Below are 27803 nucleotides of genomic sequence, written 5' to 3' on the forward strand. Positions count from 1 at the left end.
CTATACTAATCGAAAACATCACGACAACGTTATTATTTGAAGTTGTCGCTTAGCTGAAGTCTGGATTAGACGAGAGTCTACCGGTGGAATGCGTGTGCGACTTCTTGTAGGAACTTTCTGGTTACATGTAAAGCACAAAGCGAACACGTTTATATTTTATACGATTGTGTTAAGTCGATGTTGACTATCGGCGAGAACTTCGGAAAAGCATACGTTAGCAGCGCTGGAGGACAACTTGGTATTTGGCGGTTGGGAGAACGAGAGGTCAAACGGAACAAAATGTACTGAATGTAGAAGTTGGTAATGCAGTTTATTCGTGTATACGCGATTAGGTAGATGCCAACAGATTTCATTTACTTCTGGGTCATTACAAACGTTTTTATCTTTCTCGTTAAAGCAAAGCGTTGCTATCGGTCACAAGATACTTATCATTGTCCGTGTCGTGTCATATATTAGTCATATGATAAATAGTGAGATAAAGGAAAGTAGTTTGAAGAGAATTTATAGAGAAAAAGAGTAACATTTGCGCGTCTTATTGTGTGTAGTGAAGCAAACGTGGTTGCCTTCTTGGTTGCCGGCGTCTGCAACCTTGCCCTCTTCCATCCCCTCCATACACTCCGCAATCCATTCGATCCTTTCCCCTTATCTCGATCCAACGCTGTCGCGGTTCTCTTCTTTCTTCCCTCCCACCCTCTGTCTGGCTCCTTCGCTTTGATTCATCGAAGTCCTCACCCCTCACTCCTTGCCCCGCGATCGTCGACGTTTCCCGGCCTATTATCGTCACTCGTCGACGAAGAACAGGAAAGAGGATCCGAGATGGAGCGAGAGGGGAGACTTTCCTTTACCTCCACCAACGAGTGTAGGAGTTTCAATGTCACGATGCGTCGGCCACTGCGAACGAACTGCTGCTCCACGAATATTACCGTTCGTCCGATTCGGAATGGCTTATCGTCTACATTTCGTGACACTTACTCGTCAAGTTGGCTTTCGACTTAGTTCGCATTTTTCGTTCCTTTGCATTCTTTTTTTTTTTTATTCGCGAAACAGACTTTCGAACGGTGAAGAGAGAATCCGCTGATCTGGTGCTTGAACCGTCAGTTTCACTTTATGAAGATACGTTGGAACGTGTTGCGTATTACGAATTTCTTTGAAAAGTGGTAAAATTTGTGCAAATTATCGATTTGGGCGTCTCCGCTTTATCGGCTGCTTCGAGTCTTCATGAATTTATCGATCGTTACCGAGTATTGACTTGCAAGAGATGTTTCGCCGTGGCAGGTGATGTGAGTTCAAGCATCGAATATAGTGTTACTAGGCGGTGGCATTTATGTGACAAGGTTGAATCGCCGGTCGTCGTAGTGGAAGATCGTAGTTGAGGTACAATTCATATTGGAGACGCAGAACCTAGCACGGTACGCGGATGTAAAAGTGTGTAACGTTGTGCAACGGCCGCAAGAAGAGAAATCAGAGTGATCGAGCGTCAATATGTAATGAACAGCGAATAATTAAAGTTCTGCCCCGAGTATCTGGACTTTAATCGTTTCTTTATATGTATCGTTGAAACGTTTTTCTTTTTTTCGATGAGAGGTAGGGGTATTTCCAACGTTACTGTTGTTAGACGCTTTATTTACGGGACAGATTAACTGGAATAGCATATGTAATGACAAGTAACGTGAAGTAATGACATGCCAATGCGTAACGGCCATGTCAACTACAATAGCTCTCATTGGAAATCGAATGTCGACCGAATTCTAACCTTTATGGATATATAGATTACGAATATATGGATAAATATACGCTAGATTCAGTTGAGAACCTGCACGCACAATGAATGTAATTTCATTGATGCTGTAGAATCCTTATCTTCCTTGTAAAAGTAAATATGTATATCCAGGTAACTTGTATCGTTCTCAAACTTTTTCTAACCGCTTTCTCAGATGCATATCTTTCATCGGTCTGTTCGGACGGAATTTCAAGAATGTATTCAACGGTGCTAGCTCGGAGTGAAACCCAAGGAGATATCTCGATGCACCTTTCAGGTCACGTCACGTCATGTAGAAAAAATTTCCGAGATCTACCTACTTGTTACAATGGTGCATCTGCCCGTCGAGTTTCCTTTTCTCGACAAATCCTGAATACCAACCTGTAAAGCTTCTCGGGATTTCGATTTGCTGTCGATCTTTTCCGCTATTTTGTCGCTTTCGATGAATGTGAATCAGTGTTTGGGAAAAGAATTTATTATCGGTCTTCCGAATCAAAGGAACTTCTTACGACTACCTGCTGTTTGCGAACAAAATGAAATACCCTCTAACGTTTATACATTACCATTTTGTTGAACGAACAATAACGAACCACCTCATAAATCATAACACCCGTATACCTTACTGCTTCTCCACTTATTTCTTTCAGACTTTCCATACCGATCGAACACTCGTTAACGTTTCTTTCATGCGCTCCAGCCTTTAGTTCAAAATGCAGAACACACCATCACGACGTGGCGCTACGGTCGTGCAATTTATCCGACAGGATGGTTCAGAGCCAGAGGAAATGCGACTACGTGTCGCTCGCAACGCGCGTTACTCGGGTACTTCAGGCTGTGCCAATTTCGAGTCAGTCAGGTACCTGAAGTAGCGCGCGCTGCGGCGAAACCGGATCGACGCTTTTTTCGCTGTGATATTCAGGTACAGCGAAGTCTGAGGAGAGAAAATGAAGAAGGCAGCAAAGAAAAAAGAAGATGAAAGAAACGAAAGGGAGGTGGGAAGAACTGTGGAGGCTGCATGTTAATTGTACTTCATCAGGTGCTCTGGTGAACTCGATACCCGGCACCTGTTGGAGCGCAATTCATATGACTGTGCCCTGCTACCTTATTTCATCATCGCAGAAAAATCCGACACCTTAAGCATACAAAGTACAATTCACCATTACGTTTTGCTCTTCGTATTTAGAATCGAGGAGGACAGCGATCTAATTGGGCCTTCAAATTTTCGGTTAACTTTAAAAATTCAATTCAATTCAATTTGAAACTGAAAATTCAATTTGAAATCGGACAATAAACATTGCCCTTATTAGTTGATGTTCATCGATCGCATTGGGTTACAAAGGTAATCGTAACACCGTTGTAAAGCACTGATTACGATGGTTACGACTCGCGCGACGATTACGAGGAACGCGATCGAGTAATCGAATCGTTCTCTTTTTCCCGAGAATTGAGGCTCGTTGGAGAACGTAATCGTTATCGCCGATACGTTACAGTATCGCATAACGTGATTAATGAACGCGATTTAATTTTGAACGCGATCTTCGCTCAATCGGTAAATAAAATTAACCGGCGCCCTGTTGTTAGGTGGACGGGCTGAAACGTTGTTATAGCGCAGAGTATCGCTTCTCTCTCGACGAGCAAAGGAGAGGAACCGTAGCCTCGTAATGTCGCGGACTAATGGGATAATGACGTTACGTGGGGTCGCGTGGCGCGTACCGAGCGAAAGAAACGAGAGACGAGATAGAATGAGAAAGAGGAACCGAAGTAACACAATTATTCACCTCTTTGCACGGTTCCAATAGAAGCCCCAAAGCGTCGGGAAGTGGCTATTTGCGGCGGATTACATTCTTTTATTTCGGTCAGTAAACTTCCAGTCACGAAACCTGCAATGCGTACCTGACAAAACTTACTTGGATCAATTGCAGTCTTCGCGTTTCAGTTTATCCTCGATATAACCGTTAGGGTAGCCAAGCTTTTTCTACAGCTTCCTATGTTGATGGACTTCTACAAATTTTTGTAACAATACGTTGTTTACAGATTGTATAGATAATATTGATATAACGTTTACAGCATGACTTCGAAAAACCTGATGCAACAGAAGTTTCTACTATTCCACCTGCATGTTCGAGTAATACAAAGAACTTTATATCAAGCGTCGAAGTATGGTGGCCATATTGACATCCCCTCTCCTACGCACACATTTAGTGCACACTTGCAACCTTATCTTTGTAAAGACAAACATACATATAAAAATTGTACAAATCGATATCAGAAATATTGTTCTTAATAAGTGCTATATACCTTGAACGATATTGGAATAATGGAAAGTTCGTAAACGTGTCATAGCTAACTCCTTTCAATGCTTCGAGTTGTTACGACCGTTAGACCAATATATGTACATTACGTGACGAATAAGTTGCCGCATATCGCGATTCTGTATATTTTGTATGCGGAGCACGCCCAACTTTCATTTTTATCGCCGAAAAGGTTAAAACTTGGACAGAGAGATAAGGCATTGAATCAGCGCGGCGCAATACTCGGTCAGTGAATATATAACTGGTGTCCGTGAAAGACACGTCTACACGTACGAAATAAATTAAAGCGGTATTAAGAGTCAATAGACCGTGCAAAACTGTATCAACGAGCTTTAAAAAGATATACCGACAAGTTATATAAAGACTCCTGTCCATAAAAGAGTTTTATACCGTATTTCCGGCTTATTAAAGGCAAGTTATGAACTGTCGCTCGTACTTAATTTTACGATCTCTTGCTTTACATTCCAATCATTTGGTACTTGAAGCTATGATACAACGAGTCTGACAAGATGGTCAATTTCACTTATTCAAGAACAAAAAGAAACGTTGTTTCTGCGTAAATTCTCCCGAATTATTAGTACGTTGAATTTACATAATGCATATTCGATCGATCGGATAGCCCTGGATCGATCTGCTTAAAATAAAAAGATATTCGAGGATGGAATTCAAATTGCGTTCGAAACTTTCAAGAAAGCTAATGGCGACGAGTTCTGTACGCGTCTTCAGAGGACTACGTATATGTTTCCACTTTCATCGTTTGCTAAAGGACAAAAATTTTCACACGCAAGGAACGTCTTCAAATTTTTGTTATAATATCTTATAGGCATTCTTACGTAACAGTCGTGAAAAACAAATTGTACGATTAATGACGTAAATAATTTACACCGGCAACGAGGCGTGGAATCAGACGCGTGTGATTCGTCGTCCTCGTCGATTCCATGAAATCACATATCGCAACTGCTCGCGAGAAATCAGCACGCCGCAGACACGGGAGTTGAGCAAAGTTCTATCGTTGTCAGAATCGCTTGTTTTTCTGTAACAGCGTCATAAAAGTTTTGAATTCACTGTGTTGGTTGCATATGAGGATATATATACATTGGAATTGTATACACACTGCATTGGTTCGGTCGATAAAAATTTTATTTTTATAAATAGTATTGTACATCTTATAACATACACAATTATGAAACACGTTTAATTTACAGATTGCTAGTAGCCGGCTCTTGGTCAACGAAGGGAGCCATCGATAATTGGAAGATCGTTGCAACAAATTCTACAGTATCCGCAGAAAAAACTTATGCGTGACACAAACGTTCTTCCGTTGTAACGATAAACGCGCAGTGTCTCTCAACCCGAATACTTGTATCAAATTCTTTAGAACGAATAAAACGAATTAAAAATACGAACAAAGAATTCTCATTCCATTAATCGTACGTGTGTATGCGCGTATGTGAGTAACATTCATCCAGTTCGATATTCAACACCTATCCTCTTACAGTATTTCCTTACATGTTACATTCGCTATTGCGTGAACAGTCTGTAAACGTTCGTAGAATCAGCGATCGTCCGTAGAATCGTGGCATTCGAAAGAAAAAGAGATGCTTTCAAACGATCGTCGTCGATCGACATATCGTAGGAACGCTTTGTTTATATCGATTCTGTGCAACCTTGACTTGATAGTTTTCGGAGTTATTTTCACGTAGCCTATCAGGCCCAACCGAGGACGTCGGACCTCTCGTACTACGCTCGAAACTCGTTGTTTTGCAGCTCGCCACGCACACAGTTCGCTAGCACGATCAATAATGTATCTCTCTTACCTGAACCGGCTATAAGCACGCCGCGGTGTATTTCCACCGCATTCTACCGAAAATCGTGGAAATGCTTTACCATGTGTGACGCTTTGGTTGCACGTTGTACGAACGGTGATAATCGAACCGTGGATTATTGCTCGTGAGAAATCGACGAACGACATTAACGATTGTATCCTCGTTGGTTCTTGATTACGAAAACTTGATTTTGTCGATGGGCGGTGATTCTACCTCTCCTGCTGTGTCGTTACCGAATAAATAATCGGAACACGATCGGCAAGTTGAACGGATCGGGAAGCTCGATGTTCAGGTAATCAAATGTCGCCACGAAAATACTGTTCACTCGTTGACCTCGGTGTCACGCAGAGGTGTTCGAAGGCTGCGCCCGAGAAAGAATTTCTCGAAGGATTTTCACGGGTTTTACCGTACGGTCGTGAGCATAAAATCCACGCGACGTGGCTCATGACTTGGTCGAGTCTCGCGAAAGGCAACGAGAACGGTCGAGAAAGCGAAAAAGAAGGACAGAGGTTGCCAGTGAGTAGGGAAGAGGGAAAAACGAAGGAGACGATCGAGAGAAGAAAGAGATCGACCACCGCCCTTGGTCGACACCGATGAACCAGCGTGTGAGAGAAGCGGAAAGAGACAGAGAAGGGGAAGGCCGTCGTCGGCGTCGGCGTCATTCCTGGCTCCTGCTGCAAGCCTTAGTTCGAGGCGGAGGGCGTCTTGGGAGGCTGGAAGGGATTCCATTTCAGACACTCCGGATCGATCTCTTTGTAGACGGGCCCCCGTCTCTTCACCCTCTCCTTATAGTCGTCGATCACGTCCTGAAATTATTTCAACGGTTCTCCACTGGTTCGCCTCGCTTTTCTATTCGTTTCCTGTGACACGACGACTCCTCTCTTGGAAATCGTTCCTTTTTAGCGGAACACCTCGACCAATCGTACGGAGAAACGGTATACACTTTTGACCCTTTGACTATCGACCGCCACTTCAATTGCGATATCGCTCTTTGACCATTGGTACTTTGATTTCGAAGTCTATTAGCATTTTACCTCGACCATGAAGGGTGAGAGAAATCGAATGCGAAGAAAAGGAAGGACCGTTGCGGAACCATGCGCAATACCGTTTCTCCGTTGCGTGGCGAGTTCTGAGAGGTTGATTCCCCCCGCGGAAACTGTTTAACGTAATTTACGAGCGTATAAGTTTGGAACAACGAAGCCACGTTAGCCGATGATTTCGTAACGAATATCTGCTTCAAGAGCTGGCCTCTACGAATCATGAGATTCGATGACACGCTGGAGCTGATTCGAGAGAAATGGGGAGACGTAAGACAAACTATCCTTGCACGGGGGAAATCCTCTCTCTGTTAGGAGCCTCGGGGCAAATTAGAATAACAATGAACGGCTTACCTGTTTCTTCAGAATGATATGCTTTCCCTTCCAGTACTTCATCATACCGAGAGCCTGCAGTGTACTGACGATGTCGTATGAGTCAATAGCCATCTCCTTGCTGATATCTGAAAAACAATATGCAAAACGGGGCGAATGCATAGCGTCGAGAGATTCGAATGTCTCGGACAATGCACGATCTCCTTCTCTGTATCGGCGCTCTTAAAATAACGCATCTTGTAAAATCAGTTAAAAGCGTGCAAGGCGTGTGCTCCGCGGCCGGTATTGTGTTACCTTTAACAGAGAGTTCCTTGCCCCCGAAATTGCAGAGGTACTGCAGCAAAACGTCCTTCCAGTAACTACGATATGAGATCAAGCCCAGATCCGACAGAGGTTTTTCGGGCGAGCCAATCTTTTTCTCCACCCTGGTCAATAAGTAACCTGTACAAAACATAGACATAGCGTTTCATTTTTGTTCGGTTTGTTTGGCAGGAATTTGTTCGCGCGTGATCGATGAGATATCGCGGGGGGAAAGAGATCAATAAACGGCTGGTGAAACGCGGTGATCGATCTCAAATGTTTTAACAAAAACGACCCACGTCAAATTTTTTGACTTTTTAAGGAGCTACGTACATTTCAGGGTCTATGTGTAACGGATATTATACATGTTCTGACTTATTGCGGAATAAAAATTTACATAGTTTTCGTTAAAAGCATCTCCTTTTTCATTTGGAAAAAGATAAAAATCGACTAGAAAGTGTCTTCCTCTTCTATTACGAACCCTCCGATTCGACCGTTAATCGATATTCTGCGAAGTTTATCGTAGAATTTTCCCGAATTTGTACGAAGAATGAAGTAACAACTTCTAGAAACTTGTTATCATTTCCTCCGTAATATCCTCTCGTTACTTGGGCACTACATTACGCCCTTGTGCACGGACCACTAGATGGACTATGAAATTCCAATTGCACGAGATACCGGTGGTCGTCGAAGCCGCATAGGTACAGAGACCATGCGCGCGTTCACGTGCACACACATAATATACGTCTCCATCCTGAATCGACGCCACCACTATAAGCCATTTCTGGTGTCAGTGACCGACGAAGGATGAAATGCCGCGGCGCCAGGGCCGTATCGAAAATCATTTCAACTTGGTCTAGGATATGCTATTTCCATCGAGGCTAATTCATAGTAAATGTCACGAATCTATTTATAAAACTAGTTTGTAAGGACAAGAGAAAAAAAAAAAACGATTGGCGCGATAATAAGTGCGGCGATTAAAATTCCTAGTGTTCCTAAATGGAGAAAACTCTGGGAACTTGTCGAAGTATACGGCACTGGCGATGTCCGGCTGCTTCAGGAGTCTGGTTGAATGTTCGTCACGCCTCGTTTGTGTCCGATGTATCCTACGACGGTGTAGGTACCTATCCGCGAAAAATCGTCAGAAAGAACAGTCGGAAGAGAGGATTCTCGAATCGATTTCGAATGTTCGTGAAATCTCGCGCTGCTCTTCCCTCTCTTAGCTATTGCAATTAGACCATGTCCGTCGATGCTACTTTCGGCGCACGAGAAAGACAAGACGGCTGAACGAATCGCGACACGAGCCGCCGTTTAAGGTTTCTCATTCCTCACGCGTGAACTAATTAACTAATTAAATAAATTGCATCGGCGGTGCGGGACTAAAGAGATTTCTTCGTTTATGGGTCATCCGTTATATTTCGTAAGAAGCAGACACGCGCGGCCTGTATTGATTTCGCATCGGTATGCCGTTATTCCTAAAAAGACACGCGAAACCATTGATCCGAGAATATTCCAGTGGCTATTTCAATGCAGTCTAGCAGAGAGAACTTTTGTAACGAACGTGCATGTGCACTCGAAAACGCGTTTCGAAAGGGGCTATGTCCTCGAATCGTTCGCAGCACAACGTACGTTAAATGCCAGGAAATATAGGTACGGCACAGATTTCTGGAACTTTTGTTGGTATTTTTCCAAAAATAAAAGTCGATCGGAGTACGAGCACGACGTCGAACGAGAAAGTTTCGATGCTTTTATGCACGGAATGGGCAAACTCCGATCGCCTATAGTTCTCTTTTACGTTCGAGATAACGACGGCTCTTCCGCTTCTCAGACACGTCGATGTCGGTTTCCAGAACATGCGGAAACCGTAAAGTTCAATGACCAGCAGTGGTCAGGCGAAATCCTCGCGGAAACATCTCCAACAAGCTCAGCAACGTTCCCGAAATAACCGCGGAATTCTCATTATCCGAATAATCGAGGTCAACGCGATAACAGTGTCTCGCGATTAAAGGCGAAAGAAAAAGAAGGAGAAAAAGCGGCGTAGCAAAGGTACGAAAGAGTAAGGAAGGGTTGGGGAGAAAGAGAACATACTGCCAGGTGTTGGGAGAGCAGTACGGCAAAAGGGAGGCGAGGCGATTTTTACAGAGTATCCGAGCAGCTCACGAGGACCGGTCCTGTGCCGGGATTATTCCAGGATGTCCTGGAGGCTGAGGGGTTCAACGACCATCCTTCTCCTCCTCCTCCAGGCTGCTGGACCCCGCGCGCTACCTTCCATGGACAAAGATAGGACGGACGGTCTACCCTCTATCTCCGCAGTCACCGCCACCCTCTCTCAATTCTTTTCCACCTCCTCTTCGATTCTCTGGAATCGCGCGCTTCTGTCTCTCTCTTCCTCGTTCTTCGCGTCCCGATTCTGCTACTACGGTGCGTTCTCTGTTTCTCGGTGGCACAGGGATAGCTCCGGGAAGGTAGCGGCGCATTCATTACGCGTTCGTTCAGTTTGCAGAGTTTTGGGATCGGCGCGGAACGCTGGATGCTGGCGGTGGTATAGGTGGTGGTAGAAAATCGAGCAAGAAGAAAGGCAACGCTGACTGGAAGGACGAGAGAATAACGAGGAGGCGAGGGTCGAAGAGGAAGCGGCACTAGCAGTGGTAGCAGCAGCAGGGGAGGGTGGATGGATCGGCGTGACAGCAGCTCGGTAGGGGAAAGCTTCGTGGACTCTCATACCTCTCCACTGCGTGTTGGCTGCCCTACGAGGAGGAAAAGGGCGTCGGTAGCCCTGCCAATCCTCCGCCCTACGAGGCTTCCGTGGGGCGAGGTCACCGGAGGTCATACGATCGCGAGCCCTATGCCGTTTCCAATCGAACCAGGTGGAAATCATTGTAGGGCCGGCCCGTGCTATCTCGCTGCTTGCCTCCTTTTCTCTTTCTCCTCTTTTCTCAAGTCCGAGAAGGATGCTGAGGGTGTGTCTGACCAGACAATTCGTTAGCACTTGCTAAAGTGTCAGTTATCGGTATTGTTTGATCGAACTTGGATGCCGCGTTGTATCGACGAACGGGTATCGCGATTCATGCGCAACATACGTCTCCTTCGATGCGGAGGTAGCAGCCACGAGTTATGCGAGCACGTGGTCCGCCTGTAACTCCGATCCCACGCGTAATACGAGAGAACAAGAGGTAGCTGGAGGACAAGAACGCAGCGCGTTTCAGCAGGTAGCTAGCGAATTTCCAGGGAAACCGTCTCTATCGAATTTTTGCTAGAAATTTCTCCATGGAACAAGATGCATCAGACACACCCCGCGCGCGCCAGACGAATCCCGTTCGCGACTGTGTGCGTGTACGCGCGCCGGTACGGCGGTGCTCGTGTGTATAAGCCACCAGCAGGTACAGCGCGGCAGCGGCCAACTGTACAGGGTTTGTGGGGGTCGATCGATGCGGCGAGACGCCGGGCGTCGCACTTTCCGCTAACCATTCCACTCCAACCTACGCTCTCCATTATCCGTCACCACTACCACCGCGAGATCCTTCCCACCACCGTGCTACCATTTTACCACCACTACCATCGCGCCGCCACTTCTAGCACCGGCAGCATCGACACACCACCACCACCACCATCACCACTGCCACCACCAGAGAGAGAGAGAGTCCAAGTAACGTCTCTCGCGCCGCGACGCGCGGCATCCCCTGTGGAAAAGCTGCCAGGGCTAAAACCCCCAACTACGATTCCAACGACTCTCGTCCGACGCATAGTACGTCGACCCACAAGCCCAGCCACCTCTTTCTCTTTCACTCCTTCTCTCGCTCTCTAGCCCCGTCCTCCCTTCTCCCAGAGTCTGACGTGCTACCCCTACGAGCGCGACCCATACTTCTGCCCCGACTCGTCGGCATCAATGAAAATGACGTCACGGCAAAAAGCCCACGTTTAATTATCAACGCTACGCTTCGCGGTGTACACGCGGGCCCGCCGCGGACGCCGGAAGAGGGTTTTCGAGTCGAGCGACTTTACGCCAACGGAGATGCTCGTAACTCACCGCCGTTGTACTTTTTTCCCCTCCTTTCTTTCTTTCTTGTTCTCTTTTCTTCTCTTTCCTTTTTTCCTCCTTTTCGCATTAGCCTCTCTTTCTCTCTTGCGAGGTTCCCAGACGCGTAAATAGGGGACAATACGGGCAAACGGACCTTTCCGTTCTTTATATCCGGATCGCTGAATTGAAACGCGGCGAACAACCGAGACACACGAATCGATCGCGTACGCGCGCTTAGTTTCTTTTCTCTTTCTTGCCTCTTTGAGGAACCTTCGTGTCGCACGTATCGGTACCGTCGCCTCTGGTCGTACAATCGTTACGTACAGATTAAACAAAACAAGATGGTCATACGCGTTATCTATCCATTTACGATAACTGAACGACGAACGACGCATTTCATGAGAAGGAGTCGCTGTTTAAAGCTTTTGGCGATTTGGACTTAGGCGCCACCTTTGGATGGCTGCGGTTCTTTAATGACAGGAAACCATGGAGACCGTCGTTTGTCGGGCATCGAGGTATTTCGGTAGCGCGTGCCAGACGAGGCCTTTCAATCGCAGAGACCGCAAGAGTCGAAGAGAAATCATGCCACGGAAACCGCGGAGGCGTTCCTATAAACTCCGGTTCCTAATTCGGCTATCCTTTCGATTTCATTCGGAAGGATGTCGTCATACTCTGTCTCCTTGGACTCGCCAAGGTTGAGCGGTCTGAACGCTGTAAAAACTCGTACGAGTATACTCACTGAAGTCGATCAGCAGTCGGCCGTATCCCTGACGTTGATAAGGCGGCAGCGTCAGAATGCAGGACACGTTGTAGTTGAGAAAAGAATTCTTTTCCTGGAACATAACGAGTGAAAATCTTATGTATCCGTTCTTACTGACAATCTCTTTGGTATACATATGTACGTGTCCGAAATTATTGATAAATTCTTTGTTATTTCGACATTCGTTATACGTATTACTCTGTTTGGAAATTGGATTCGATTATTTTATCGTTAGTCATACATCGTACTTGGACCACTCCCAAATCATTTATTTGACAACGCGAGGAGAATGAAAAACGAGGCGGCATCACGGAGAGACGTCAAAGACCGAAAGAAACGATTTTTTCTTCATTATCCCGATGACGCACGGAATGAAGCCACTCTGACTATCGGGGCTGCATTTCAAAGGTCGAAAGACAGGCGTGTTTACGTGGAAAAGTGAAATAATATTTTCTCTAGTAGCACGGTCGTTAGCACGCACGACACGCTCCGGCCAGGCGACTGCGTGTGCAGTAGACACAATCAGCGGCTATTATGACGTTAACGCGACGAAAATGCGTCGCGTCGCGACCTTCGTCACGCGAAAAACACAATGGGTTAACGATATTTTGGACGACGCGACGCCTCGTTCGAGGAAATCGTAATGTGTTTTATTAAACGGTCCTTCTCCGTCTCTGTACGGTCGAATTTGGCTTTTCGCAAGGAATGGTCGATCGGAGAAACGGGTGAAAACGGGATGATGGAAATATCTCGTTTTAAATATAGACCTCGGTTGCCTTGCGAATGAGCACGTCCATTTTTCGAGAACGTATTTTTACCGTGACACCAGAGTGGGCGTACACCTACGGATAGTATGCATTCTACGTGTATCGCTGCCAACGGCAGATTAGATAAATTTCGCGTGAAATTACATCTATACTAAATTCATGGGAGTGTCCACGATGGACTCGGAGTAAGGAAATCGTAGTATGGTGACACGTGACCAAGGTTCTATGCACGAATTTCGATTGTTTCGATTGCCATCGATCTTTTAGCTCTCGCAACGTTTCCCACTGAGCAAATCGGTTTGGTACATATCGAGGTGCATGCGGAGAGGTGGCATGCATTCGACGGAAAGTAAAAAAGGAATATAGGAAAAGAAAGATCGGCACATACGTGTATAAAAAAAAATAACCAATGGAGGCGACAATCGTATCGTGGGATACCAGTTCGGCTAGGTAACGACCGTCCATCGCAATACAGAAGAAAGAAAGATCTCCTTTGATTCGTCGCGCTAAAAAAAACAAGCGGTTTCGCTTAATCTCGGAAGCTGGATTATCGGCCGCGTTTTTACGATAAGCTTCGTTTATCACCAACCACGGGCCAAGATTTCGAATGGAAATTGGGGCTACCTTCGAAGATCGCGTAGTTGGCTCGAAGGAAAGTTCGCCGCGTTTCGCGGTTCCACGGTTGATACTTTTGGGAGCATAGCACATAGAGTCCGCCGTTGTTAATCATTGCACGCCCCTTGGTCCCATTTCGTCGGGCAGCAGTGGGCCCAGTACGACTCGAACACCCGGTATTTCCGGCTGTGGCAGCCGTGCTGTTGCTAACTGCCGAGTGGGGCAGCAACGGTTCGAAGGACACAACTCGAGAAGACTCGCCCATGCTTGTACGGACACGTCTATGTACAGTACCTGGCTGTGTGTCTGTGTTGGTCGTAGGATGAGAAAGGAGAGCCATATACAGGGTAGAAAGAGATTCTGGTAGGGGGAGGGGTGAAAGCGCAGAAAAGAGATGAAAGGTGTGGGCCCTATGTACGAGTGTGTAGTAGACAGCCATCTCGATAGACTAGTCAGTCGATCCAATTGCTAAAAGCCAAAGACGAAATACGCCAGAGCCGCGATACGCAACTCGGATGAATTTTTAGAAAGACGAAGAGATCCGGAGAAACGTGTTCGTGGCATCTGAGAGCATTGGAGAGGGACACAGAGAAAAAGGAGAGACGAACGCGAGCTGGTGAGAAGGAGAGGAGAAGGGTAGAATCTGGGCCCCGCGACGTCCTTGGGCCAGTAGTCTCTGCTCCACTCAGGGACGTCTCCGAGTCCCCACTGTACGAGTTCCACGCAAGAAAGCCCCTTACACATCGCTTTTCCTCCTTTTTTCCTCTTTTTTCGTTTCTGTCTGTTCGTCCCCCGGAGAGAAGGCTACTACCGACGACGAAACGATTCGACGAAATCGATCGGCCACGCCGGCTCGAGTCACGTCGTCGCGAAACGAGCCGTGTGTCCCTTCGAGTCTTTCTGCTTAAGGAGAGGAAAATCGCGGTCGATCGATTAACATTCGACTCCATGAGTCAGACGCTTGGATCGCGAGCCTCTTTTCGAGCCTGACATTCCAAAAGCACGACGCTCGATTCGAGTCTACGCCAAGATGAATTCGGTACAGCTTCTTTTATAGATATAGCGGACCGGAGAATCGATACTCGGTCTCCTCCCGTCTCTTTTCATCCACGTAACGCGGCAAGGTGGCGCGTATTAATTGCCACCGGTGACTCTGACCATCCGGACAACCAATCGTCCTTCCATTCTTCGATACGAATGTCTCTAGGTCGAGATAGCCAACAAAAAGCTACTTTCGTATTGGAAATATCCGATGCCCTACAGACGAACGCGCTCGTCGGTGCATAATCGTGGTAGCTAAAAGCGTGCGATTACTTCCATAAATTACAGACGTCGAACGAGAAGACGGGTCGAAAGCTATAAATTTTTCCGTATCGTGTTGCGATTACGCCTCGCAGCGACGATTCTCGATCGAATTTTCGCGCTATTTCTTCCGCTTCTTTTCCTCCTGGAATTCTCCTTTGGTTGTTTACCGGACGATCGCGAGTCTCACGAACAAAGCGACGCGACTCGACTCGCGGCCAATGATAAGGAACGCGTCGCGTCGTAGTTTCCTATCCAACGATCTCTACAGCGGTCGTTATCGATCGCGACCGCGGTCGTAGAAAGTAGTTGTCTAACGTCGATCGTAAAAGTCTTTCGACCGGTCAGTACTCTTTTCTGCGTATCGTCGCGTCATGAAGTAAGAACGCGCAACGACAGAGGCATCGGAACGCGACCGATCGACCGGCTGTTCGTTCTGTCTCACCTCGATCCCCGACCGCTTATAAACACGTCGCATAGGCGGGACGTTGCTGCGCAAGTGATATATACGCGTAGGTGAACGAACGTCTACGTGGCGGGGTAACGAGATCTAGCTAATAATCCTCTCTTTTCCTTTCTCCCGGCGGATTTGTCGCGACAGAGAGCTGTTCGCACTTGCGGCGATTTCGTATCAGGACATGGAATTCAAAGAGAGTTTATCGATTAGATACGATAATGAGGTTACTAGAGGTTAGCGTAACAGAGACAAAAGCAAGGTTAATTTTCTCATTGATCGTTTAGCAGCCAAGTTACTCTGTTTTCGATTGCTTGATGAATTTCTCGATGGTACATGGTCGGCATATGGTGTGAACGTTGCTTAAAGGTTATACAGTTCTTCGCGACGGTCACTTCTATATTTAGATGCACCGAGTTTCCTCCTCCACTTTCTTTATACCGAACAAAGCGTTCCTCTCGACATACGGGGTGTACGCGAAGTTCCGTGTACTCGGCGAGATCGGAACGCGAGAAATTGACTGCTTTCACGTACGAGTTTGCCTCTAATGGGGCAGAAAATATTCGCTACAAGGCAATCTACGAAAATGTTCACGAACTAGCTGCTAGGAGAAATTTCGTTAACGTCCAAACGCATCCTTGCTCGTTCGCGATTGTACCGATGACAACTGGGATTTATGGCCAGTTATGGACAAAAATAAAGTAAAAAAGGAACAAAAAGATGGACCACCTACCCAGAAACTAGAGAGTTCTCGGTCGAACGTATCTGATGAGGGCTGTCCCTTGGGACATTGTAAATTCAATATCAATGGCAGGTACGTATTCGAAAAAGCAGAGGGTTTAACGGCTCTACGGTTTAACCCAAGCACACCATCGTTCCTCTAAATCCAAAGAGAAATTGTCACGACTCCCCAATAGGTTTCCGCTGGTCCATCGTCCCCTGTGCGAAAAATTTTGCGGACTTATTAATTATCTCCGTCCCTTCGCTCCCCTCGCTCCTTTGGAGCGAACACCGCTTTCCTTTTGGCCCGAACCCAAAGCGCGTTCGTCCGTTCGCTTGTTCGCTCGGAACCCCTTGTACATTTCCTGCGTATACATTTACCGTTCAACGGTAAATTAATCCAACGGACCTTCGTTCGGCCAACGAACAGCCGAAAGTCCTTTGTACATCCGAGGAAAAATCGAAACTTTCCTCGGACTCTAGTAACTAGAGTGGAGTTTGTTGACACGGTCAAGAGTATCGAAACATTTCTTGTTTTCCGTGTTCATACGACCACTCTTTGGTACAATGTCAATGCGAACATAACTGTATTGAAGACTATAGATTGAAAGTTTCTTCGACATAGCTGTTCGTGATGGCTCGTTGATCGTAAAACGAAGACGCAGAGCTACGCTGCCTGGGACGGTAAAGAATTTCGAAATGGCCATTTCTGCGGCTGGAACAATGAGCTTTTATACGATCCTACGGTATTGAGAAAAGGAAAGCTCTTGTGCCGATATCTGATCAATGCCGCGTCGATGTCTATTAATTCCGTGGACGAGTGGAACGCTGTCGACGTATACGTTGTTTAATTCCACCCATGCGCAAACGGATGCTACAGGGACGATGTGGACGTCAGAGACGTAGTTAGACACGATCGGAATATGGGCTTCCCCCTCGAGAAATGTATTTTTGTCATTAGATTAGTGCTCGCTAATCTCGGACGCCGTTGAAAAACGCGAGATCGAGCAGTGTGTGTATAACTCGATTCTCTGTTCGTTCGCCCGCGAGTATTTTTGCAGCGATGTAAAACGAAACTGCGTAGAGATGCGATCGTCGAAGACGGTTGGCCGAGAACAAAGGTCAAGGTCTAAAAGGAAAACGAGCAGTAACATCCGAAGAACCTGTCGGGCCTGGTGGAATCGGCATAGGGCGACGACGATGTCGCGTTTGATGTCGCGACACGGGTGCTGACCGTACTCAGCTCGGGAAACATTAGTAGGAAGCTTAGCCACGTGGATTTTTTTTAATGCGTTCGTAACCAAATGATAGAAAGAAACAGAGAAGGTGACGTGCAAAAGATGGTACAGGAAACTGGAAACCACGACGACACACTTGCGGCTCTCTGTCATGAGACACGACGTGGATAATGACATCGTGGTCGAGTACGCGCGAAAAGAGAATTAAAGGGGCGGAGGGTAAGGAGGAACAGCACGAAGGAGAAGCGCAAGCAAAACTCGTAGCGACGACATAGCGAACGCAAGGAGATGTAGGAGATGAAAGAGGAGAAGGAGAATGTGAAGGAAGAGGAGGACTAGAGCTAGAGCTCTACCCTACCCCAACTTCTAGGGACGATGTGTATTCGGCGGGATTTGGTCGTGTGAACAGGACTGTCTGGCATCGATCGACCCCGGTCGGGGTGAGGTTTTGCAGGGAGGAAAGAGGAGAGGTCGAGGGGAAGTCCGACCGAGGTGGATGGAGGTGGAGGGTTGGGCGAGCCTACCCCAACCTCTTCTCCAAGAGGCCGCCGCGTATCGTATCGACGACCTCTACTACTACTCGTCCTCGTACTCCCATGTTACCCTACGTCATCCCTTTCCTTTTCTGCTTTCCTGCAGTCCCTTTCGCGCGCCACCACCTCTCCCCTTCCACTCTCTCATTCCCTTTTCCGCCTCGCACCACGCCTGTAGGATATTTTTAAGGAAAATTGACCGATTCTTTGACCACCTTCCTTCCAGCCGCTTTCCTCTTTGTCTCCTTTATCTTCGCCTCTGCTCCTTCGTTCGTTCTTTCTTTTCCTCGTCGACTTGTCCTTTCGCGGCTTTCTACTTTCGTCTTTCGGCTCGTTTATCTTTTCTATATGTCGTCCAATCGTCTTTTCCTTCCTCGCGTTTACCCGTCCGTTTTTGTACCTCATAGGCGACGCGTTTTATAATTCTCTTCCAGCGGCTCCATAACAAATACATTTATCTGCAAAATCAAATTTTTCCGCCATTCAAAGCGATCCTCCGGCGTTTATATTTAGCCTCCATCCTCCACTCTTGCGTTCCCCGCCTCTTCAGTTACCGCTCTGTCTGATCCTTTCCTTCTTTATACATCGTTTGGGTATAAATGCCTCGGGCTTCAACTATTTACATATTATGTACAACCAGCCCTCATCCTCGTTCCTCGAAAGGGTAGAAGCGTTCGCCTCGCTAAATTTCCCCGCCGCGTTAACGGTTGATACGATAAAAATCGTTTTGATTCTAGTCGACATGGTCTCATCACAAACGTACTTCTTAAAACCACTGTACAGTCGCGTATTCGAGATACACCCATCCCATGTACGGTTGTCTCATTGTCGAAACGAAAGAACCACTTAGAAGGAGGCAAAACGCAACAATTTTCAGAACAACATCCTCGTCCGTTTAAATTCCTCCATGACTTTCTTCTTTCTTCCTCCCCAACGATTCATATAAATTTTTTCTTTTCTTTTTTTGCTCCTCTCGTTTCACGATCCTTCACGTTCTCTCTTCGCTTTCATTCGTTTTTGTGCACACTCTTTTGCCGGATCCTTTCCTCTTTCGGAGATATAAACGCTGTCAGATCCTGTCTATTTATTGCGTTGCAAGCATCGGCCCAACGTCGTTCTTCGACCTGCAAATCTGTCTCTCTTTTTGCAAGCTCAGAGATAGGTACCTCCCTCTTAATCCTTTTCTCTGCGCCGCGTGTTCCCTTTTACATCTTTCCTTTTCGTTTCTTCTGCCTCTTTCCTTCCTCTTTCTCTCTCTCTCTCTCTCTCTCTCTCTCTCTCTCTCATTTGCTCGTTCGTTTCTAGAAGGTACCCACTCGCTCCATTTCTGTATGCATTATTCAGGACATATACAGTGGAACGGTTCGTGACGGGCTAACTGGCGCACCACCGGAAGTTAGGCAAACGAGTCCTGAGTAGCCGTGGATCGTCGCGACTTCACGGATACACCGTCTACCGATTCTCAACGCCTTTTTCACAGTGTTTTACTTCGTAAAGCTTTCAGAACTTTTCTTACAGAAGGCAGGAATTATCATCGTTCTGTACTTACACCACACTGCGGTACTAACGGCAGCATTTCGATCGAACATTCTCCGTGTCTATTTGTCGAATTCGATAGAGTAACGTGATTAGAATACACCATGTCGCGTCTCACAGATTTATTCTCGCTTTTAAGACACTCTGCGTTGTCCCCATCGAGAGACACTCTTTCATCCGTATCATGGCAGCAGGAAAGGATGAGTGTATTGTGGTGTGTAGGTGCCGGTGTTCGACATGCGTGTCGTGTTCCTCGTCGTTCTTTTTTTTTCTTCGTTCACGCGGGATCCTGTCTGGAATACCTACGTAAGAGGATATGCCGTCGTCTCGTTTGCTCGGAACACGCCGCATACGCTCAGCCTGTGTGTATTCTTTCCTTGCCTCCGAGACTCGAACCTTCTTGCTCCGAGACGATGTCTGGCCGGGGATATTGGAAGTAGATACGTCTTCATTGACGCATTAATTGGAGGAGCTTGCTTTTCGAAAAGTATCGAGTTCCTGTCGTCTTAAACTTTTTTCACCTTCGTACTCGACAGGTTAATTTTTACTTTGTTCCTCCGGAAGGTCGCAAACGATTTTCGACTGTGGAAACGAAAGGATCGGACAGTGTACATCTTTTGGGGATTTTTCTGCTAGAAAATCGTAGTACGGAGAACGCGTTCAAGTATGTATATTCAAGTATAACGAAGGGATCCTCTCGATTACACGCATCGTCTATAATTCGATACGTGGAGGATGATCGGCGGAATCGAACACGAAGGCTATTGAAAATCTCGTTTTACTAGAACAGCCTGCTGGATCCTCGGACAGTGGAAGGTATATACAAGGATTTCAGGAGCAGGACAGGGCCCCGTTGTGCGTATCTTGGACCCGATGGCCCCGAAAACCGGTTCCGTCTGGATTTCACGTGACACGCGTTTCTCCTTTTTCGGGGATCTAAAGGAATACGGGCCTCGCGAATATATAAACTGTATTGCATTACGATTACGAACGTCATTATTGTCTGTGTCGTAAAAAACAATTATAAGCGACATAAACGTATTACGTCCGTCACGGACACGTTTAATTCAGTGCGCTCTCGCTTACACCGGATCTGCGTACGAACGTTAGACATGGTCCTTTTCCTACGTAATACGTATAACTTTACACTCCTATTGCGATATTTAACCGTTTCGAAGCTCGCTTCTTTATTTTTTGCTTTATCGTTTTCAATATTTTCCTTTAACCTTCGAGGACGAGTAGGTCCTCAAGGTGGCACGAAAGGAAGCTAGGGGTTGAGAGAAGGTTGAACGTAGAGCGATGAACGAGAAAGAGGCAGGGGTTTCTCGAAATTCGCCGGAGAAGCTTCTTTTCATGTCTCAGTAATCACGGCCGGAAGCTGTAAATGTTCACGCCTCGAATCGACCCCCTTTTAATTTCTGCTCGGCTGCTTCGGAATTGATAAAAATTCTACGTCACACGCAGGATGAGCACACCGAGTGGCGCGTTAATGTACCAAAGGGAGGCGTGTATGGCGTGGTTAATAACGAAATTTATAAATTCAGTAGGTGCAACGCCGCTCGCTCGTTCGTTTTGCCCCCCTCACTTTCGCGCGAAAACTTCCACCGGATTTCTCGCCTCTCAACGTGTTCACCGCGTGCACATTGCCACGCAGCTCGTTCGACGAAACGTGGGGCGAATCATTCAAGGTCGCAGCTAGCATCGCCCAAGGTCAACGTCTAGATTTCCCCGAGTTAGTTCGCTGCGCCGGGTCAATGTACGGATTACTCAAGGTCAATGGCTGTCTAGCTCGGGTCAATGGCCTCCAGTCTCAAGGCCAATGTCCGGATTATTCGAGGTCAACCAAGGGGAGAACCGCAAGATATGAAGAAGAAATATCCTAGCGTACTACCGGACAGTTCGTTCGATCAATAGATTCCGCGAACGAGACTCCCCTTTCCTTCTTCTCCACGAATTGTTCGAAAGACAATTCGAGTCATCTGTCTCGACCGAGCGGTCGCGAAACGATTGCTCGAAAGGGAGAGCCAGGAGGGCAAGCAAAATTCAATTTGTCCAGGCAAATATTAGTTGGCGAATTTGAAAATTTTCGTTAATGCAGAAACGACGAGACATTGAGCGAGTAGATAACAAAGAGATTTAACAGAGGGGCAACGGCGAAATTCGTGATAGCGAAGATGTCATGGAATGGAGATGATGCAAGAGAAAACTTGGAAAAGAAGTTGAAAATTTCGGAGGTTTCAGGTACCATGAAGAAATGAGATGAGAAGCAAGAGAAGGAAAGAAGAAATGGCGCTGGTGCAGAGAGAAGGACGACGCGGCGAGAGCATAGAAAGACGTAAGAGAGAGGTAGCAGCAACGGGAGTAGGAAGTGTCGGACGAGGAGGAGGAGGTGGTGGTGGAAGAGGAGGAGGAAATAATAACGACCCCGACGTCGCAGTGCCGCAGAAAGGTTGACGACCCGATGCCAGGCGACGCCCTCTCTCCCCTTGCTGCCCTACCATCCCTTCTCCATCGTCCTCTGCAACCATCATCCCCCTTGCAGCAGCTACCACCACCGCCCTCGGCATCCCCCACTCGTATAAACCATCCACCTGGTACTGCACGTCGTAAGCGCATAGCGTACGTACGCCAGAGCCACCCACCCCCGTCATCCCTCTCTCTGTACGTCGCCGCCACCACCACTACCACCGCCACCACCACCATCATCCTACGACCGTCTGGCCAGGGTCGGGGTCATTGAACGTCTATAAAGATTTTGACTCCGCGTTACTGCTACTGCTGCTGTGCCGGCGTCGCCGCCGCCACCGCTGTTACGGATGCAGGAAGCGGAGAGCCACGGAGTACGCCCTTTTGTAAGATGTGTAACGCAATCTGTTGTCCTGTAAGAACACGTTTTCGGCTCTTCTGTTGTAATTCGAGCGGAACGATCGATATCGAAATTATAGAATTATCCGATTTTCGTGAGACTGTCGCAGCTAGCTAGAGAACAATGATTCGAGGGACGATGAACGTTCAGTGTCCCTGGAATTTCGAGAACCTGGCCGAGGAGATGAATGCACTGCAAGTATTTCAGGAACAATATCGAGTTACGTAGGAAGAACGAGTTTAGCGAAGGAAAATAAAGCTCGTTCAAAATTTTCTAAGAAGACGGGCGAACAAATGTCGACGTGGAAAATACGCCAAGTACCAAAAAAAAGGTCGGGGTATCCTTTGATAGAAGGATGAGAATTTTGCAGAGGCGAGAAGAACGAAAGAGACAGGCGTAAACGTTTGCGTGGGGCTGGAGGAAATTTTCGTCACCCTTCCTCCCTTAGTGAAAAGGAGTGGGAAGGTGTAGATTGGCGCGTCTTGCCAGGGTCAGAGGTCATTGAACGTCGGTAAAGATTTCGACTCCGGCGATGCTGTTCCGCAGTAAATAGGCGTGCGTAGCGCACGGCGCTCTCCCACCGACATCCTGGCCAACCAGACCAGGAGTGCTCGGGTAAAGAGGGGTCACGGATACGAGACACCCTCTTCGCAATACACACCCTCGTTCGTATAATCCCTACAGGCTACGTGAATGCCATTACGGGCCTAGTAAACCACAAAATAAAAACAATAGTAATCTTCTCCTCTTGAATATCAATTTTTACGATCATTGCGGATATCTTATTCGCTTTGGAGTTGCGATTCTTAAGTTATGTCTCCTTAATGAATGACGTCTACTTTAAAATGTATCAAAAGTTCCCTTTTCCCGAACAGTTATAATGCCTGCGACGAGACACAATAATGGATAGGAAAGAAAAGGTCGATACGTCATATTTTGGTGTATCACTGATCAAAAGAAGAGTACGAAGACGAGATAAAATGTCACATTGTAATAGGCTAAACGATTTTAATATCAACCATGATGGTCGTACGATAGAGACGCCTACCACGTAAACGTGGGCACCATTTACGCAAGTGCTAACAGACACAAGTAAAAACAACAGACACCATCGTTCATGCACAGTCGCGCACGTACAAGCACGTGCTCGGCATTAATATCGCCGTTGGTAACTTGTCGCTACGAGATCCGTGCTAATAAGAAACGCCCCGAGAACTTTTCTTTTATACCTCGCTTGATTTTATTTTTTAACAGCATCGAATACAATCAACAAATGCACGGTTCATTGGCATTCTTCACTTTCGCTACATCGCAACGTCTCTCGTTTGAATTTAGTAACCCGTCGTTTACACAATTCGTATTGGAAAATAATATCTTAACCTGATAAATGATTTATGAAAATATTTGTCCAGTGTTTCACAACAAGAAGACGCTTGCATCATTCGTTCTCCTACAACTTACTTTATAATTTAACACGTATTGTGCAAATGTTAATTAAAATCCACTTCGAAAGATATTATTGAGTTGGTTGTTTACCGTGAATGTTAGCATTAAAAAATTTATGTTATGGTCAAGAGTCTTTTCTTTTTATATCGCTTTATTTTTATTTAATCACATGAAATAAAAAACTCACCTTGCTGAAGTAACCGACGGTGTGACAACCTTCAGAATCACCAATAGTCATCACATAGAAGAGAAAAGGTTCGACGTCATAGTACAGAGTCTTGTGATCCAAGAAAAATTTTGCCAGCAAGCAGAGATTTTGGCAGTACTGCTTATAGCGTTTCCCGTCAACCTCCCACACACCTATCTTGTCCTTTCTGTGTACAGAGAATGAAACACAGAATATATAAAAAGGAGACAAGAGAAAATATATAAATTTAATGTACAACGCCTGCATTAGTTATACTTATTTACTAACCTGTATACTTCATGACCGGGCGGATGTCTCCATAAACATTTCTCTCGGTGCCTCCTTAGAACTTGACGACTTTTTGCGTATCGCAAGCAGTATTCACATAAATAAAGTTTTGGAGCACGACTAAACTCCTCCGGATATGGACTTTGGTACCACACCTCCATCTCCCATTTTCCCATCTCGATGACTCGCGTGCCGCCACCATTTCTGCCTTCGCCATCATAATCTAATTCTTTCAATTCTTTCTCCTATAAGAAAAAACATTGTATAATTCGTATGTGTAGAAAGTAGAATAGAAAGTAGTACTTCCCAACTTACAATTTTTTCACTAGCGATTGCTTGCGCTTCCATAAACAATTTTAAATCATATTCTGGTGTTAAATTCGTTAAACGTGGTTGACGATCTTTCTCGTTTCCTTGAAGTTCGCAACTGCTATCGCTTTCATTTCCATCGCCAGTGTTTCCCTTCCACTTGTTTCTCATTTCCCGCACTTTCAGCTGATAATTGCGCTGTTCTGTTGTTTGGTGTAAACCTTTCGGAGACTTTTTCGCCAAACATGCTACGGCCTTTTTCCTCTCTTCTTCTCTTTTTTTTCTATCTTTATAAAATTCTCTGCAAAGAAAACAGAAAAAGACTGCTTACTTTCTAATGCAACCGGTAGAGCATGTTTATTATATTCCAATTAAATCTCACTTACACGCAAGCTTGTGGCGTAGTGTTATGGTACAAAGGACATGCTTCTAAAGTGAAATGCGAATCGAGCTTTCCGGAAAGATGACCCCGAGAATCGCATGTTGGCGCTAGGGGACATTCTCTCTCCTTATTTACGCGTGTACGACCATAATTGCCTTGTCCAGATCTTCCGCTAATAGCGTTCGTCGTACTACTATTCTGTGATATTCTGTTGGACCCGGACGAGTGCCTGGCAGCGGTACTAGGGCCGGCACGTTTTACAGGTGATTTGCTGGTACTCCTCTTGCTCTCAGCTACTCTCGATAAATCACACCGGATCAGGGGAATTTGCAGGATACGTTTACACGTTACCGTTTTCGTACCTGAGAACCATACTGCCGCCGTAAGCAAAAAGACTGTATCTGCATCTTAGGACACCTTGGACATGCTTTTTTGTATACGAAATGTTTGTCCCATCGACCAGAGGATTTCTACGACCCACATATATGTCCAATCCATCCATCCAGAACCGCAAATACTGCATTTTTGTGTTAAGGAGGCAGCATAGAGTCCTAAATCCACCGCCTGCAGAAAATTCTCTACCCGCCTCTTTTCAAGATACTCATGCTAAGAATTCTGACTTTATCCAATTAACTAATCGAAATGTATCTAGAAATATTTACTACAAGAGAACGGTGGTACTACAGTAACAATCTACCTATACATATTGAAATTCACAATAAGGTTGCTATAAAAGATCGGTAGGAGGAACTGAACTTGTGAAGACAGAAAATACGAAAACGGTTAATTAATCTAAGTTCTAAAGCAACGTTGTCCAGTACAAAACGACACAGGAAAAAACAAACCAAAACTAATACATACTCAGGATATGCAACTAATTATACTTGTAACAATGTAAAACATGTTAGACAGTATTTAAAAAGTATCAATTCTTTAAATGAAAACATAACACATAAAGAGATAGGAAGGAAATATAAGCTTAGTAATGAAATATCGCATTCGATAGCTTATTATATAAAATACATGTACAAAATATATTCGTACCTGTATCAGATTCCGAGTCGCTGGCCGCTTTTGTTTGAAGATGAAGAAACTTGCTACCTTTCCGAGTCTGGAGCTTCCGTTTGCCTTTAATTGTTGCTTTCGTCGCACCCGTTTCTCCATGTTCATCCATCTCCTTTTCACTAGCGGACGCGTCGGCTTCATCTTCGCTCTTTATTGTACCTACAAGGAAGCAAAATAAAAAACACATTCTGTTTATTTATAAAGAATGATCAGAGTTAATAACACCAACTGTTAGTTACCTTGTCGTTTCGTACACTTTTGTGGTTTTACAGGAGCAACTGTTGCTGAAGGTCGCTTTAGTGAAACATTTGTGGTAGCACCTATTGTTGTACTTGGCTGAGTATCTTTTTTCTTCACTTGTGGCTGTGGGCTTGCAACGCTTTCTGATGATTCAGAGTCAGTGCTGCTATCTGTCGAGCCTGATGAACCCGAACCTGCAGAACAACTCTTTGAACTTGCGGAGCTATCTGACTTTTGTGATTGTGCAGCCTTGGTTAATAAACCTAACACAATAAAATAATTAATTGGAAATTATTAATGATATTAATGATTGTATATGTTATGAAATGATGTCACATTTACATACTAGGTCTATTTGGAGCAACTGTTTTCTGTTTTGCGTCATTTGGTTTTGATTTAGATTGCTGATTTTTTTGATATTTTGCAGAACTATTTATAGGCTTAGCTGAATTAGCTTTTGTTGGAATACCACTGTCACTTTCACTACTATTTTCAGGGCTGAATATGCTTTTCTTTTTCAATTTCTTTTGTACAGGTTCTGAAATTGTTTTTGTGGATTTATCAGGAACTTTCCCATTAGTACTTGTAGAGGCTGTCGAGAAAGTATATTATTAATTATTGAACGAAACTATAGTTGCTTTAAATAAATGATTTTAAATATATATATTCTTACTACAAGGCTTGTTTGGCTTGTTAGCAACTGATTTAGAATTTGGTACATTTTTTTGTTGACTTGTAGTAGCTATTGATTTAGCAGGTGATCTCTGTTGTTTAACAACAGGTGCTACTGTAGCAGTTGCTTTTGGTTTAGCTGGTGGTTTTCTCTTCGCTGTTGTTTTTACTTTGCTTGGCGATTCTTCTGATTCCGAAGAATACACTACAGGTCTATTCTTTGGTGGTACCCTTTCTTTGTTTTTATTTTCTATAGATGGAGTAGTAACTGTGTCAGTTTTGGATTTGCCATGCCTATTAGGAGGAAGTGTTGTTTTCCTCTTTGTCCTTTCTGTATCAGATGCTTTTTGACTATTAGCAGAACTGCTAGAATTTTCTGAATCGGATGAACTAGATTCACTGCCTGAACTTGAAGAACTACTGGATGAAGAACCAGAACTTGATGTTGAGGTGGATTCTGAACTAGTGGCCTATTATTAATAATAATAACATATACATTAATTCAGATTTGTATGTAATATAAACTATGAAGTCAAAGTGATTGTATAACCTGTACAAGATGTATATACCTTCCATTTTGGAGTCATTTCTATAGTGCTATCTCTTAAATAAGCAACAAACGGTATTTAACATCATTTCTGCAATAATATCTGTACACCTCCCAGACATGTACGGAAGAATTATTTACAATAAACTTGATCAAAGCAACAAACCTTCCATTTTATATTTTGGCTTACACATAACAAACTCACAACATACTAACACATACCATATATTACAGTTATGCGCACAAGTAATATAATCTTAGGGCTAGTTTGAAAATGATATAACTGTTTTG

General features: G+C 45.3%; 1 protein-coding gene across 3 annotated transcripts; it reads right to left on the reverse strand.

Annotated features, from left to right (window-relative positions):
- Positions 1 to 5193: 5193 nt before the first annotated feature.
- Positions 5194 to 27739, reverse strand: chm (lysine acetyltransferase chameau). Of its 3 annotated transcripts, none has more exons than XM_069116568.1 (13): positions 27535 to 27739; positions 26967 to 27435; positions 26640 to 26885; positions 26293 to 26556; positions 26033 to 26212; positions 24993 to 25362; positions 24613 to 24907; positions 24298 to 24542; positions 24010 to 24196; positions 12325 to 12418; positions 7562 to 7708; positions 7289 to 7395; positions 5194 to 6703 (listed from the first exon to the last, which is right to left on the reverse strand). In XM_069116568.1, exons 1-13 carry the CDS (start codon positions 27550 to 27552, stop codon positions 6581 to 6583), a joined length of 2745 nt encoding a protein of 914 aa, XP_068972669.1. In that variant the 5' UTR covers positions 27553 to 27739; the 3' UTR covers positions 5194 to 6580. The 3 variants fall into 3 exon arrangements, with proteins under 3 accessions (XP_068972669.1, XP_068972671.1, XP_068972670.1); XM_069116570.1 differs by having other exon boundaries at positions 24993 to 25281; positions 27535 to 27738; XM_069116569.1 differs by having other exon boundaries at positions 24993 to 25350; positions 27535 to 27738.
- Between the last annotated feature and the right edge of the window lie 64 nt (positions 27740 to 27803).

This window comes from Bombus flavifrons, chromosome 7 (genome assembly GCF_040668555.2).
Source record: "Bombus flavifrons isolate JBK064 chromosome 7, iyBomFlav1_principal, whole genome shotgun sequence".
Classification (NCBI taxonomy): Eukaryota; Metazoa; Arthropoda; class Insecta; order Hymenoptera; family Apidae; genus Bombus; species Bombus flavifrons.

Excerpts from the sequence above, each read along its gene's own strand:
- chm (XM_069116568.1), bottom strand. Across the intron at positions 26,886-26,966 it reads CAAGCCAAACAAGCCTTGTA|CCTCTACAAGTACTAATGGG; the intron begins GTAAGAATATAT and ends CTTTCTCGACAG. Across the intron at positions 7,396-7,561 it reads CAAGGAACTCTCTGTTAAAG|ATATCAGCAAGGAGATGGCT; the intron begins GTAACACAATAC and ends ATTGTTTTTCAG.